This window comes from Tamandua tetradactyla, chromosome 17 (assembly GCF_023851605.1).
Source record: "Tamandua tetradactyla isolate mTamTet1 chromosome 17, mTamTet1.pri, whole genome shotgun sequence".
Lineage (NCBI taxonomy): Eukaryota > Metazoa > Chordata > Mammalia > Pilosa > Myrmecophagidae > Tamandua > Tamandua tetradactyla.
Window position 1 is genome coordinate 15,353,386 of NC_135343.1, and position 14,656 is coordinate 15,368,041.

Consider the following 14,656-nt stretch of genomic DNA (forward strand, 5'->3'; position numbering starts at 1 on the left):
CAGTTTTCACCCAAAAAGCATAAAGCATTTTAGGATTTTGATTGGGATTGTATTAAATCTGTAGGTCAATTTGGGGAGAATTCATTTCTTAACAATATTGAGTCTTCTGACTCCAGAATGTGGTATATCTCTCCATTTTTTTAGGTCTTCTTTAATTTCAGAAATGTTTTATAGTTTAATAACAGCAACAACAACTAAAGAGAGTGTATGACAGGAATTATCATTATCTGTACTCCTTATAGTACTCCTGCAGGGGAGATTTTATTATCCCCATTTTACTGATGTTCGGAGATTAAAGATCGCGTACCTTGTAAGTGAAAGATTTAGGATTTGATCTTAGCTCTGTCTAATTTTTAAACCCTGCTCTTTCCACTTTACGATGCTACTTCTTCATTTGTAGAAAAATTGTCTACATAGGTGATAATAGCCTTTTTCCAGTGATAGATATCCTATTTATGAACTTTTAAAATAGTGGTTCTCAACCATTTTGCCCTACCAATGCTAAATGCTGTGTGTGTACATGATATCTCTGTGTGTGCGTCCAAATTATAGACTGTAATCATGTTAAGATTAAAGCTGTGGATTTTTGTGCAGTACCCAGCATGCTGAGTATAATTTCACCCATTTTTCCCATTCAGCAATGAACATTGAACTCTTCTGAATCTCCTATAATTTTAAAAATCATTTGGGGAAGTAATTCATAGCCTACTATGCATCCAGACATCATGGTTGAGAATCTCTTTTCTAGAAGACTTATGACCACTAAATAGGTCAAACAAGCATGACCAGATATTAATTTTGTGCATCTATTCCAAAAGACCTTCTATTTATCCCCTTGTTAGACCCATACTGTGTCCCAGAGAAGGCAACTTGCTAAAAGTACTGTACACAGAAGTTAACCTGATGGCATTTTAATTCCTCCAGACATTGTAGCACTTCATCTTCCTGCTTTCCTGCAAGACTAAAGGGGGCCTTACAAAGCCAGTATTGGTTAGAAGGATCTGTATTCAAGAGATGTATACCCCAAAAGTTCAATAAGACTTGAACTTTGGCCTCAGAGAGAGGATAGACCCTTTCGATGGGAGCCGGGGAGTCACAGAGATGGTAAAATTATAAGCTCAGTGGGGACTTTGGAGGAGGCTCCTTGACCTCACACATACTGAAACTGTCACTGAACTTGGCATTCTTAGAGAGCAACTCTGAGGCACTCCTGTGGGTTCTTAGATGCCTAAGTGGTGTTAGTTGAATACAAATGTCACTGCTGGTGAATCAGAGATCACCAGTGTCCTAATACTTTCCCTACATGGGTATTCTGAGTGAGGATTTGGATCCTGCCAAATGGAAGTATCCATTTATAATTCATTAATAAACTCGTGAGTTTCAGGAGTGATACTGGCCTGTTTTAAAACGCTTGTAGCTTCAAAGTTCTTCATAGCTTTTGGATGTTTGCAAAAATTAAATCTGAAGGAATATTTACCACTCTTGACATAATTCTGACGTATTTTACAAACTCTGAAGTCACTTTTCACAATTTGAAAATTGTTATTATTGTTAGACTTCACATTTAGCTTTAAACTATAAATCAATGCTGTTTAATTGAACTTTCTACAATGAGGAGAATGATCTGTATGTGTGCTGTACAGTCTGGTAGCCACTAACCACCTGTGGCGATTGATCACTGAAATGTGACTAGTACACCTTAGGATCTGAATTTTTAATTTTATTTAATTTGAATTGATTTCAATTTAAATACCCCTTATGGCTAATGGCTATCAGATTGGACAAGACAGCTAGAGAATAGTGAATAATCCGAAGTGGGTATTACTAATTTGAATGTTTAATTTCAGGTATGTTTGCTTAAAAAAAAAGCCACGTTGTTTTCTATTTCTGCTTTGTATCTTGGTGATCTGCAATGACTGAAATTCTTACAGCCTGAATATTTTGAGCAGGATTTTATAATCTGAATAAACCCATTCCATTTTCCAGTGCATAGGGTTTCTTTCTGTCCAATTTCAAAGCCTAGAAGGTAAGTGATATAGCTGTATCATTTGAAAGAGATTTATTTAATACACTATTCTTGTGATTGCTACTCAAATGCGCACCAAATTCTAAGAGGAGGTAAATCAGCAAGGTGCACATGTAGCTCATGTTTATTAGACCAGGGGGCTGGTACAGTGGTTTTCAAATTTTTATTTAAAAAACAGATCCTTTTATTAAAATAAATTTATTAAAATAAAATTTTCTGTAGACTCTCAAGAGATAACAGAGGTGAAAGCAGACTTGGCCACACCCATGCCTTCTCTTGTATCCTCTGGGACATTTCCATAAAGCTCTAGGATTTTGTGGAATACATTTGAAAACTGGCATGTAGAAAGAATGGGGATTTGAAGTCAACTTTAATGTTCTACAAATTAATCATTGTGTTACATCTCCAGATTTTTTTTTTACATCAGTAGAATGGTTATTGTAATAGATGCCTTGACTGACTTCATGGGTGTTAAGCATCGTTGATTATAGAGTATATGAAAGCATTTTGTCACTTGCCTGTTAATACTTATTGCTGTTATTTCTTCCACCTATAATGAAAAATAGGTGTTTCCATAGTTGATCCAAAATTCCCTGTATTTATTTAGGGGAAGTAAATTAAATATATATATATATATATTGACATTTACTTTCACTGAAATATATTATATGTGCTAAGCCCACTCTCAAAAGCCTGTTATCCTTCCTGAAACTTTTAGCTTGCAATTCAGATCTGCACGGGTGGCCTTTGAGGTCTTTTAGTCTAGGATATTGATCCTTGGAATTTAGGCTGGGACTGAACAAGGATAGATATAAGTTCACAAGCCAGTTACTACTTTAAATTTCATTGTGAATTAGTTCTGTGAGAAATGATGAACATGAACATATTAAAAGATATATTTAAAGGAATATAATATAAAGATTCTTTTTAATAGTCTTCTCAACTGTCAGTTGCTATTACTTCCCTTAGGTGCTCTCACTGAGCTTACAATTCAATTTCCTTTGAAATTTTTCTTCCTAATACTAGAATCTCTATGCTTTTGCTCTTACAAATAACAATATTAAAAGTTCTAAAGGTGAATTAAAGATAGTATTAAGTGCTTACCTAATCAGTCAACTAGCTATCTACATACTCTATCTATAGACTGCCCACCACACACACACTTTTTCCTCTAAAGAAGTGAGTAAGGCTCCATATTGTGATCATAATAGACCAAGCCTCCCCATTTGTTTCTTCTCATTACTGAAAATGAAGATAACCAAAAGTCATTTTGATGAGCATGTGATATTTGCCCCAATGAGGATATAAACTTCCTTTGGTTGTCTTAGCAAACCAGGACCTCCATCACTTTTTCCTCTAAGTTACCAGCATTACCACACAATCTAACTTTACCATTACTTGACTTTGCAAGAAGCTACAACTCTCTGGTTGTTTATAATCTGTTTTTTGTTTGTTTGTGCTTTTTTTATTTTGATATTGTTTGGGATGGGATAACTGCTTTTCAAGGGATTAAATTTTTATCTATGCAGTTAAAAATATTTTGGACATTCAAAATATAAAACAGATTTTAAACATAAGTATATGATGCTAGACAGTGTTCCCTGTTACTATACATAAATAAAGATTAACTTCGGGCTATTTACTGGTCCAGAGAGTGGTTTGTCAACGTTTTTATATGATTTAATTGTACATTTAACTGTTGTATAAAGAAATCTAAATTGTGGTTTTGATTAATGATCTTGCAGAAGTTCAAGGGAAGAAATCCTCCACTGTCTCTGCACCAAAGCTTTCAGAAGGCCATCGCCTAAGCAGTTCAACCTTTGGGTGCTTTTTATCCCGAGCAAGGAGTCCTCCTCAAGTAGTACAGTCTGAGGAAATGAGCAAGATATTGTCTAAAGAACCTGAGTTCACTGAAGGAAAAGACATAGAAGGTATTTATGGACTATAGGAATTTTCTTTGGCAGTTTTTATACAGGAAAAATAGTTTGGTAGCATCAGTCCAGATATAGCTTAATTTTGCTTTCTTTTTCTTGATAACTTGATGTTTTATGAGAATATTTCTATAGAGCAATTCAGCATTTAACTTTGTGTATCTAGTTATTTTCCATTTTCTGAGAGTCTTTGCCAGTGATACATAGGAGAAACTGATTTCCCCTCTTAATACATTTTCCTGTAGTAGGTAGCAAGGATAATTAAAATTAGAAAGTTTGCAGGCCTACCTACAATACAGGGTACTTATTTTAGCTGAGTTTTAAATCAGAAATATGAATTGTCTATTCATTATTTATTTAAAATACTAAGAAAAAAGAAAACTAATATTAGACATGAAATTAAATATAACATAGCAAGTTTATAGAGAAAAAGAATACCAGGGGACAATTTCATATTCTTTTCACTAAATGTTACTGCTTTGGTTTTCCCTTTATCTCTTCAAAGAGGAAACTGTTTACCTAGATGTTTAAGTCCTGTACCTGTATGAGATTTCTCCTCTTTTCCTTTAAGTCTTAAAGCTTAAAGGAAAGTCTAAATTTTGTTTTGTTGTACAGCTGCTGGCCTTGCCACAGCTAGCATCATATCTTTTGTAGTATGACTTTCCCAAATATTTTAGAGATGCTTGGGTTTGCCATTATATCTTCTCTACTTTTAGTTCCAACTTTCTTCCTCCAAAAGAAAACATATATAACTGTAAAAGCTGTTTCTGTTAGGAAATTCTGAAAGCTACATAATGCTTTTCTAATCAGAAGTCCCCTCTGCTACTTGTTTTCATGCCATTATTGCATTTTTTTCTTTTCATGAAAATCCACTTTAATTTCCTTCCCACATTCTAATAGTATATCTTGTGCCATCTTCAGCTAAGATTAACTTTACTGAAGCTCATGTTCACTTGCAATTTCACAAATTGCCTCTGGTACTGAATTTTAGAGTTTGTTTTTTCAGCTTCTATTTCCTTAATTATTAAGGACATATTTCTGTTTCCAAAGTTTATGTTTCTGCTCTTCAGTCTAAAGTTTTGGTTCACTATTAATGAAGCCAATGATCCATATCTATTAATTATTCTATAAGCAAAAGTAAACCATATCCAAAGACATTTTTAAAGAGTGTTATTCTTATTATAAAAGTACATTTTGTAGTTTTGATTAAACCAAAAGTAGAGGAGGTAAAGCTTTTCTTTGTTTATGTTCGCTTCATGGTTTCGCTCATTTTGTGTATTAAGGCTTGAATATAAAGACTGTCTTTTTAACTGTAGCCTTGTATTTATCATATTTTAATTAAATTATGATAATTTACATACAATTACATACAATTGTATTTGTATGTAAAATACAATTAATGGTGGGTGTTTTTTTGGTAGCTGCTTTCTTTGATAGTTATAGTTGCCCTATTTCAGGTTTTTGCTTCTGTTATTATCTCTCCTTAGACTGTTGTCAATTTTCTTTTCCAACATGCTTCTTTTCTAAAAAGGAGTTTAATTTTGATAGTAGTCTATTGAAGTATCAGAGCTCTGTGTTTTATATAAAACTCATAGTTTTCAAACTTCTGTTAAAAATGACATAAAACTAGTAAAGGATAATGTAAATGAACTCTATTCATATGAAATTGCCAGTTTCTAAAATGTAGTTATGTAAAGCTAAATTTATGGATAGATTATATTAACAAAGGCAACTTGCCAATGTGATATATATTTTTCTAGAAATGGAAATTCCGGAAAAGTCTGTTGATAACCAAGTTCAGGAAAACAGCAGAGGTCAGAGAAGATTACATCAAACCGCTTGTGGTCCAGAACAGTCTCGGAAACCAAGAACAAGCTTTGGGATGGATTCTGGCATACCCCAGAACTCTGGGGCTCCCGGAAGTGACTGGAGTTCTGATGAGGAAGAGGGGGGCAAAGGAAGATCCAAGTCCAGGTGTGCATCTACCCTTTCCAGTCACACCTCAGAGGAAGGGGCCCAGTGTAGCAGGATGGGAAGTGAAACATACCTGACAGCATCTGATGACAGCAGTTCTATATTCGAAGAAGAGACCTTTGGTCTTAAGCAACCAGAGCACAAGAAGCTGTATTCCTGGCAGCAGGAGGCGCAGTGGAAAGCGCAGAAGAATCCCCTTGGAAAGGGAAATTCTCAATCAAGTAAAAAGGACCAAGATAGTTCTTCCGATGAACTGAATAAAAAATTTCAGTCTCAGAGACTGGATTATTCGTCTTCCTCAAGTGAGGCCAACACCCCAAGCCCTATTTTGACCCCAGCTTTGACTCCGAAGCATCCTAACTTACTACCTGGAAAGGGAACACAGTTAGTGCCTTCATCACACCTGCCGACTCCAAAGTTAAGGATTCCTAATGTTTTCAGTATAAGTGTAGCACTAGCCAAAAGGCACCTAAGCCAGCCACAGTTAAGTTCCGATAGGATGTTTGGTACAAATAGAAATGCTATAAGCATGATACGACCACTGAGACCTCAGGAAACAGATCTTGATCTAGTTGATGGCGACAGTACTGAAATTGTAGAGAATATGGATACTAGTTGTGAGGATGGATTGTTTTCCCATGACTCTCTGGAATCTCCATGTTCAGACGACCTGGAAACCTTTGACTCGGCAAAGAAGCCAGCGCACGGCAAACCTCCAACTCCTCCCCTGCACCGTTTCCCCTCTTGGGTAATTACATTGCTGACCCCAGTATATGTACACTGTAGTTTCGTCTCAACAGTCATTTTCAGGTTTTTCTTTGCTTCTTTACCTGATTGTTTTGAAATTCAGCTTTGCTCTATTAATGACCAGTTTTCAGAATGCAGTTTCAAAATTTATGATTGTTGGAACTACCAGGAAGTCCAATGAAGAGCTCTTCTCTTCCCCACTGAGTTCCAAATCCGTTGAGAAATAAGGCAGGTGGAAGATCAAAATATTACCTTTGCTACCAACTGAGCTTAGTTTAGAGAATTGATGGGCAAATGAACTTCCCCATACTGAACCTCGGAATTAGCTAGATTGATCCACCTACCCCAGGCAGTACTGGCCCACCATGGGCCTTCTTGGGTCAGGCCCTACCTACCCCTCGAAAACTTAAAACCTGGAGAAATAGAGCATTTATCTAATAATATAATCACATTACGCTATCCTCCTCCATAGGGGGAGAAAGTGAATTAGATGGAGAGAGATCAGGAGTGTTACATTACTGGTGCTCCCTCCATGGGAAAAAACATTAGGCATGAAGAAGTAGCCCCCTTTAACAGTGGTGTTTTTGGGTGAATTAATCATCATTTTAACTTAGTCATTTACTTAACTGGCTTTAAGAGAAAATTAATTTTTCTCTTCATGAATCTCTAAGTCCATTGTTTTAGTCAAAAGCATCTTCCTCTGTATCTAGGATATATTGCATCTTCTTCTACTGAAACACTGACTATTAAAATAACAAATAACCCATAAATTAAATGAATCTTCTTAGGTATACCTATATGACTAGATTCCTATGTTTGAAGCAAAATGAAATTATCTGCTTTATGTATTTTTTCTTTCACATATTGAAAGAATTTAACCATTGCCCCCAGAGAAACATCTGGGTTGCAGGATTATTATTATCTATTTTATTATTATTATTATTTTTTAGGGACTAATGCAATTTTAAGCTACTAAAGTAAGGCGGCCATGTTTTCCTAGTACCAATTCAGACCTTGAAATGTATCTGTTCTTATTTGATTTCAACGACATTTCATTTATGTGTCCACATGAAGCCATCTGTAACTTATCACTAAATTCTGAATAGCACAAAAAAGTAGAAGTTATTGATATGTGATGCTGGAATTTCAACTATGTTACCCTTAGGCAGTAAGGAGATGAAGTTTTGCCTCTTTTTATTATGTTAAGATGTTCAGAAATTTAGGTCAGACATTCAAGTTCATTCTATTTGGCAAACAATGTTACTATTTCCTTACCCTTCTCTCTCTTCCTCTTCAGAAGCTACTCAAGTCTGATGGAGTATATTGCTTTCAAATTGTAACAGTTTCTACCAGGCTGGTCAAGTTTAATAAACTTTAATAAAAAATTTTAACAGGGCGAGCCACAGTGGCTCAGCAGGCAGAGTTCTCACCTGCCATGCCAGAGACCTGGGTTTGATCTTCGGTACCTGCCCATACGAAAAAAAAAAAAAAACACTTAAAAACTTTAATAAAAGTTTATTTTGAGGCATAGCCCATCCTAATTGAACAGGAATGTCATTGAAAATACAACAAGTCACCCTAGGAGTAGGACAGCATGTCCAGTGGTTGTGCAGCATGTCTTGTAGTCACCTCTTTAGAAGCAGGTGGCACCCTCTGCCCCTGTTCTCGTGGCTCAGCTTGTGCTCTCAGGTCGACAGCAACTCTCTTTCTGCTTCTCACTACCATTAACTATGCCCCCCCACAACCATCTCATGGCTCCCAACCACCTCATATTTTCAGTTTACTGCCTTTTTAAAATGTGTCTCTTCTGCCCACTCTGCTGTTTGTCTCTCTGCATGTATTTCACAATCACACTCTCAAAGAAACTGCCTCTGATTGACGCAGGCATTATTCCATCTAGGGTGTCCCTAAGGGTCAGACACCCCACACCACCTACCTCACAGGCCACTGGCTAGTCTGAAGAAGATCCCGATGTAGCCCACGTGGCCAGGTTACACACACTGCAAAATTCAGGGCATGGTGCTCTGTGCACGAGGTGCCACCGGGGCTCATTTTCCTCATAAGGGGAGAGTTATTTCCAGTACCTAACTCAGAAGTCCTTTTCAGAGATTTTCTCTCTGAAAAGAAGAGAAAGAAAAGTAACAACCTACTCTTGGAACAAGTTAATATTATAAAATCCATTGTATTTCTGAATTCATTAATTGTTTAACCTCATTTCTTCTACTTGAATCAAAGTACATTGAAGTAAGGTGACAGCACTTAAACAAAACATGATTTCTGACTTCAAGATTTTTTCTTTTTTCTTTGAACATGTTCTAGAAGGGTTGACTATTAACAGTAATGTTTATGTGTAAACATAACATTGTGTGTATGATTGTGAATGTTTTTTTATTTCATGTTACATCCATTCAAGGTTTTTCTTTTTTCTTTAACCATGTTCTAGAATGGTGGAATTTTAAAGGCAGGATTTATGTATAGTCAATTATTGTAAATAGGCTTTCTCTTACCTTCTCCCCTATCTTTCAAAAAGGATTTGAAATATCAAGCAGAAATTTGGGAACAAAAATAAATAATGGAATGTCTAATGGTTGGAAAAGTTTTCTGCAGTGCTGTTATTCACAGTGACATATTTTAGTTGGCATTGATGACAGTCTTATAATAGTGCTGTGTGCTAGTGAATTTTAAATGAAGAACAAATGAAAAGCATGTGTGTTGAGAGTAATCATTTCTTTGCTTTAAATACCCTGTTCAAACCTCTCTTTTATACTAGGAGAGCAGAATTTATGCTGTAGCCAAGTCAGGCATTCGAATGTCTGAGGCCTTCAATATAGAGAACATTCATCACAGTAAGTGATTTCCTATTGCTATTTCATTAGCCAAGAGCTTCCTAAATGTCTGAAGTCATTAGAATAACTAGAATTTTATAGAGTTTCAGAAAGGGGATTTCCAAGTTTAATTTATATTTTAAAATTGAATTTCTTCTCACTCAGTATAGAAGCACATATATATGTTCAACTCTGTTGTAAAGAGCACCTCATTGTGTTTTTTCCTTAAAGAATCAAAAGCAAAGGAACTGTTTACACTGTTTCAGCTGTTTAAAGTAATAAAAATATTGATCTCTGTGTCCTTTTATTCCAGAGTTTAAAATACATTCCCCCCTTTTATTTCTTTCTTTAAAAGGTATTATAAAAACAATTCATCCCTGTTACCAAAAAAACAAAATCAATCGATGCAGAACTTTCTGGAATAAAAGGGAAATTCCCCCATGGTTTCTTCTACCTGTCCCCAGCCCACCCACCGCAGTCCATGTCTGAGAAGTGACTATTGATGTTCCACTCCTTTCCCCTATCTTCTGTTCTTACCATTCAATAAATTGTATTGTAGTGGGGAATGTCTTTACAGTGTATGCGTCACTTGGATCAGTCAGTCAGTCAGCAGGGGCTTAAAAAAAAAATCAGCAGGGGCTTCTATTCAATTCTGTCCAAGCTGAGCTAAGTGAGAACGGAGGTGCCAAAGAATTAAAAGCTATAATCCGGCTCTCAGAGAGCTTGACGTCTACCTGGTCAGACTAACACATGTGAAGAAATAATGAACCATGTCAGAGAGTATATAATTAAACCTATAAATGGTGTACATCATAAAGTACAGTGTATACTGAGTAACCACCTATATTAATTCAGTTTCTCTTTAACTGGAAATTTGGTAACTCAAATTCATAAGGAAAGGTACAATGTGCTAATTAGAGGACTTTTAAAAATGATTTTCTTTTTTCCGTTTCAGATTCTGCTGCATTGCTCCCCTATACCACATCGGGACTTTATACAGCTCTTCTCTATAAGAATATGACAACTCCAGTGTATACAACTTTGAAGGGGGTAACTTACTACTGTCACTGATAAATGTGGTTCTCTTCATGACAGATGAAGGCAGATGCTTATTCAAGCTCTGGATCCCATTCTTAACATTTTACAGTCACTCTTTCTAGAGAGTGTTAGAAGTTCATTCTAATATAGCATAAAAACAGAAGAAATGGAAAGGTCTGGAGAAGATATTTATTTTTAAAAGAGTATTAGAGGTCTGAGTCAGTTTTTTTTATGTCCCATGTGATTTTTCCCCCCGTGGCTGTTAATTGCTTAAAGGAAACGTAATATTAATGATATAATGAAAATTCCTAATTTAGGAAGATATTTATATCAGTGCCAGGGTGCCCTCCCTATAAGGATAATCAGATATTGATAATTAATATTAATATTGATGGCCTATGTTTTCAGGATTCTTTTATCATTGGCAAATGTCTTACTAATTAGAATTTGGGGTTTAATAGCAGATTTAGAAAACAGTAAAATCTGTTTTTCTATTCCTTAAATAAAAAATCTTGTTCCATGACAGACATTCTATATCTAAAAAGAGAGGTAACTTTAGAGATGGATAGGGAGAATGAAAAGGACTAGCAGTGGGGGGAGGGCAGATACTTCCATTTGAATGGCAAGGGCAGGGCAGGTCTCAGTGAGAAGGCAGGATTTGAGCCCTGTGCTGAAGAAGGTGAGGGAGTCAGTCTTACCGTCGTCTGGGGAAATTCTAATGCAAGGACCTGAGATAAAAGGTCTTCTAGTGTCTTCTGGGAACAGCAAGAGGGCCAGTGTGGCTGGAGCAGAGTGAGAAAGTAGGAGGACAGAGAAAAGCAGGCTGTTGTGCTTTTCTGCAGAAGGCAACCCAGATAAGCAGCAGCCCGTTCCTGGATGACTCCTCGGGCTCAGAGGAAGAGGACGGCTCCAGGTGCAGCTCCCGGACTTCGGAGTCAGATACGCGCAGTAGGAGTGGGCTGGGCAGCCCCAGGGCCTTGAAACGAGGTAAGGGAATATCTCATACAGTTTAGAGTATTTATTGGGAATCTTATCTATCTCCACAATAGAATTAAAAAAAAAAATTCAGAGTACTTACTTCACACCGCAATAGAAAGAGCATTGGGCTAGGACTAAGATACTTACGTTATAGTCCTAAATCTATCCTTATTCTCTTTGTGATTCCAGAAAAGCCACCTAATCTTTCTTTTTCCTTGTTTCTTTTTTTAAAAAAACTTCAATTATCTTGTCTATAAGAGAGAAATCAGTTTATTGTGAGAATAAAGCGAGATAATTGGTCAAAATGATGTTTATCTTTTATAATTATTGTGTGGCATTTCGGGTCATTTCTGGGATAGACTAAATTTGTTACACTGCTAAATGGAAGAAACTGCACTGAAAGGTCATTTGTTGGTTAATCTGATACTAAAATAAAATGGGAATCAGCAAAAACTTGGGCAGGTCTATAATTTTTAATAGACTTTGAAGACATTTTATGCATGGATAGAGTTTACAGAGATCTAATCTCACTAAATGACGTGCATTTTACAAAAGCCTAAAGCAGCTGGCTGTGTGCGTAGATTTTCAGACTGTGTGCGTAGATTTTCAGACTGTGTTTCCAGTCTGCTCCCTGAATACTCCCCTACCCCTCAGCTTCAACCAGAGCACCTCAGCATTCATTGCTTTAACATTTTGGGTTCCACTGGTCTCCTTGCTCTCGTATAACCCCTATAGCCAGAGTCAGGTCTGATCACACTTTTATTCAAAATGCTGCAATGGTGCTCAACATGGCTGTAAGGTGTTACATGATTCTTTTTGTCTCTGACCCTATCTCCTTCCCCCTCCTCCCTCACGCTGCTCCAGCCCCACTGGAGGACTTTGCATTGGCATTCTCTCAGATTACCTGTATGGCTGACTTGCTTTACCCTCTACAGCACTTGGCTCAAACCGTGCTTTCTCAGTGAGACCTGCCCTGACCACATCATTCAAATTGGAGTCCTTTACCCTCCCTCTCCTTTGGGATCTATTCTTATTACCCCTAATCTGCTTTACTTTTCCTTTTTTCCACAGTACTTACTACTTGTTTGTTGTCTGTCTCTCCCTACTAGAATTTATAAACTGTGAGGGCAGAAATTTGTCTTTTTTGTTATCTACTTTATCCCTAATACATAGCATGGTGCCTGGCACACTGGCCTGGGGATGGCAGCCTGAAATTTGTGTTGCAACCTTGCCTCTTCCCAGCTTTTTGGCTTTGGACAAATCCTTTCATCTTTGGGCTTTTGACTCCTTATCTATAGAATGAGAACCTTAGCCTGTATGAGCTCTGAGGTCCCTTGTGGATCTAAATTTCTGTTATAATATGAAAGATGAAGATATACAACACAACTGTTAGTTGTCTTAGCCCAAATAAATGAGAGTAATGATATAGTAACATAGTCTAATATATCCTTTAAAAGTTAATTCTTTAAAAAACTGCTGGATAATTAAGTGAATAATGACCTAAGTTCTTGATTTTATTTAACGTAGTTAAAATCATGTGCAATGCCCCTTTAAAAAATAATTTTATTCCCAGTTATATTTAGTGACCCTCCAAAAGTGGTTTGCAACTTGCAAGAAGTCTTTTATAAGGACAAGTGAATTATTTTGAAAATGCTTCACTGAATTTGCTTTATAGCTGCCAGCAAATGAAATTATCTGTTTATCTCTTTAATCTTATTCTTCTCTTCTATGAAAATCTGTAAACTATTTAATATTTTAATAGAGTAATATGAAAAATTCTATTCAAATTGTGTTTTTTTATGTGAAGTAACTTTAAAAATGATTATAGAATTTAAGTGGTTTAAAATGCGATTGTCCAAATATTGATAAGTTTCAACGTTTGTTTGCCTCGATATGTAATTGCATAATTTTAACTCTCAACAAAACATACCTTCAATAGATTGCTGGATATTCTTTATATATAAAATAGCTGTGATTGTAAACAGACCAAAATACTATTTATGATCTTTTGACTTCCTGGAATATTTGCATGACAGTGTCTAACCCTTAGTTCTGTTTTCTGCTTTAAGAGTTCTTCATGACTAGAAACCTGAGCATGAATCTAGTCTAGGAAGGTTTATGATTTAGAAATAGTTGCATTCCTTAGAAGAACTGACAGCCAGCATTTGGGCCACCGCAGTATTACATATTGATTTGAGTTATTACCTTATTCTTTTAGGCGTATCTCTCTCTTCTGTGGCTTCTGAAAGTGATTATGCTATTCCCCCAGATGCTTACTCCACAGACACAGAGTACTCCCAGCCAGAGCAGAAGCTCCCTAAAACCTGCTCATCTTCCAGTGACAATGGGAAAAATGTAAATACTTGTTCATTTGTTTTTGTTTTGTTTTTACATTAATGAATTGATTAGTTTGAACCTCTAAAAGGAAACTTAAAAACATTTAAAAAAATTTTTTAACTAGGAACCACTGGAAAAATCTGGCTATTTATTAAAAATGAGTGGTAAAGTCAAGACTTGGAAGCGAAGATGGTTTGTTCTTAAAGGAGGTGAATTACTTTACTATAAATCTCCAGTAAGTACAAAGTGGTTGCTATTTAGAACTGAATGCCTCACACTATAAATCAGAATCCTGGTTGATTTTCATTCCTATAATGCAATTAATAATGCAAAACATTTCTTTTTATTACTATTACAGGTAATCACTTTACATGTGGTTTTCTTCCTTTCATACAGAGTGATGTGATTAGAAAACCCCAGGGCCACATTGAACTTAGTGCATCCTGCAATATCTTAAGAGGAGATAACAAACAAACAGTTCAGGTACTTGTAGTTTTAAACTTTGTTTTTGTTTTTGTTTTTTCCTTCTCTTTTTGGTATCATGCAAAACTCAATTTTCAGTTATCCAGGCTAATAGATTTTCAGTTATCCAAGCAATAGATTGGGTGATTATTTACTTTTGGCTCAGTCTGATATCTCAATAGTATGTGAAACCCAAGGACATTTTAGTTAAAACCATAATATCAGCTAAGTTTATGTTGTGTTGGTTAATGCTCACCACTATAATTTACTTTCTTTACCCTCTCTCCCTTTGCTCTGTTCTTTCCCTGTATTTAATTTCTCAGATATTTTCAGCTCTC

The 14,656-nt window shown here is 36.0% G+C and overlaps 1 protein-coding gene across 4 annotated transcripts in view; it reads left to right on the plus strand.

The window, feature by feature from the left end:
* PLEKHH2 (pleckstrin homology, MyTH4 and FERM domain containing H2) overlaps positions 1-14,656 on the plus strand; it is a 129,635-nt gene that overhangs the window by 55,546 nt on the left and 59,433 nt on the right. For all 4 annotated transcript variants that reach the window (XM_077134106.1, XM_077134107.1, XM_077134105.1 and 1 more), the window contains exons 7-14: positions 3,772-3,957; positions 5,718-6,679; positions 9,449-9,524; positions 10,459-10,553; positions 11,384-11,528; positions 13,738-13,874; positions 13,981-14,091; positions 14,253-14,339. In XM_077134106.1, the coding sequence (XP_076990221.1) occupies positions 3,772-3,957; positions 5,718-6,679; positions 9,449-9,524; positions 10,459-10,553; positions 11,384-11,528; positions 13,738-13,874; positions 13,981-14,091; positions 14,253-14,339 (1,799 nt within the window). The remainder of the gene's footprint in view (positions 1-3,771; positions 3,958-5,717; positions 6,680-9,448; positions 9,525-10,458; positions 10,554-11,383; positions 11,529-13,737; positions 13,875-13,980; positions 14,092-14,252; positions 14,340-14,656) is intronic.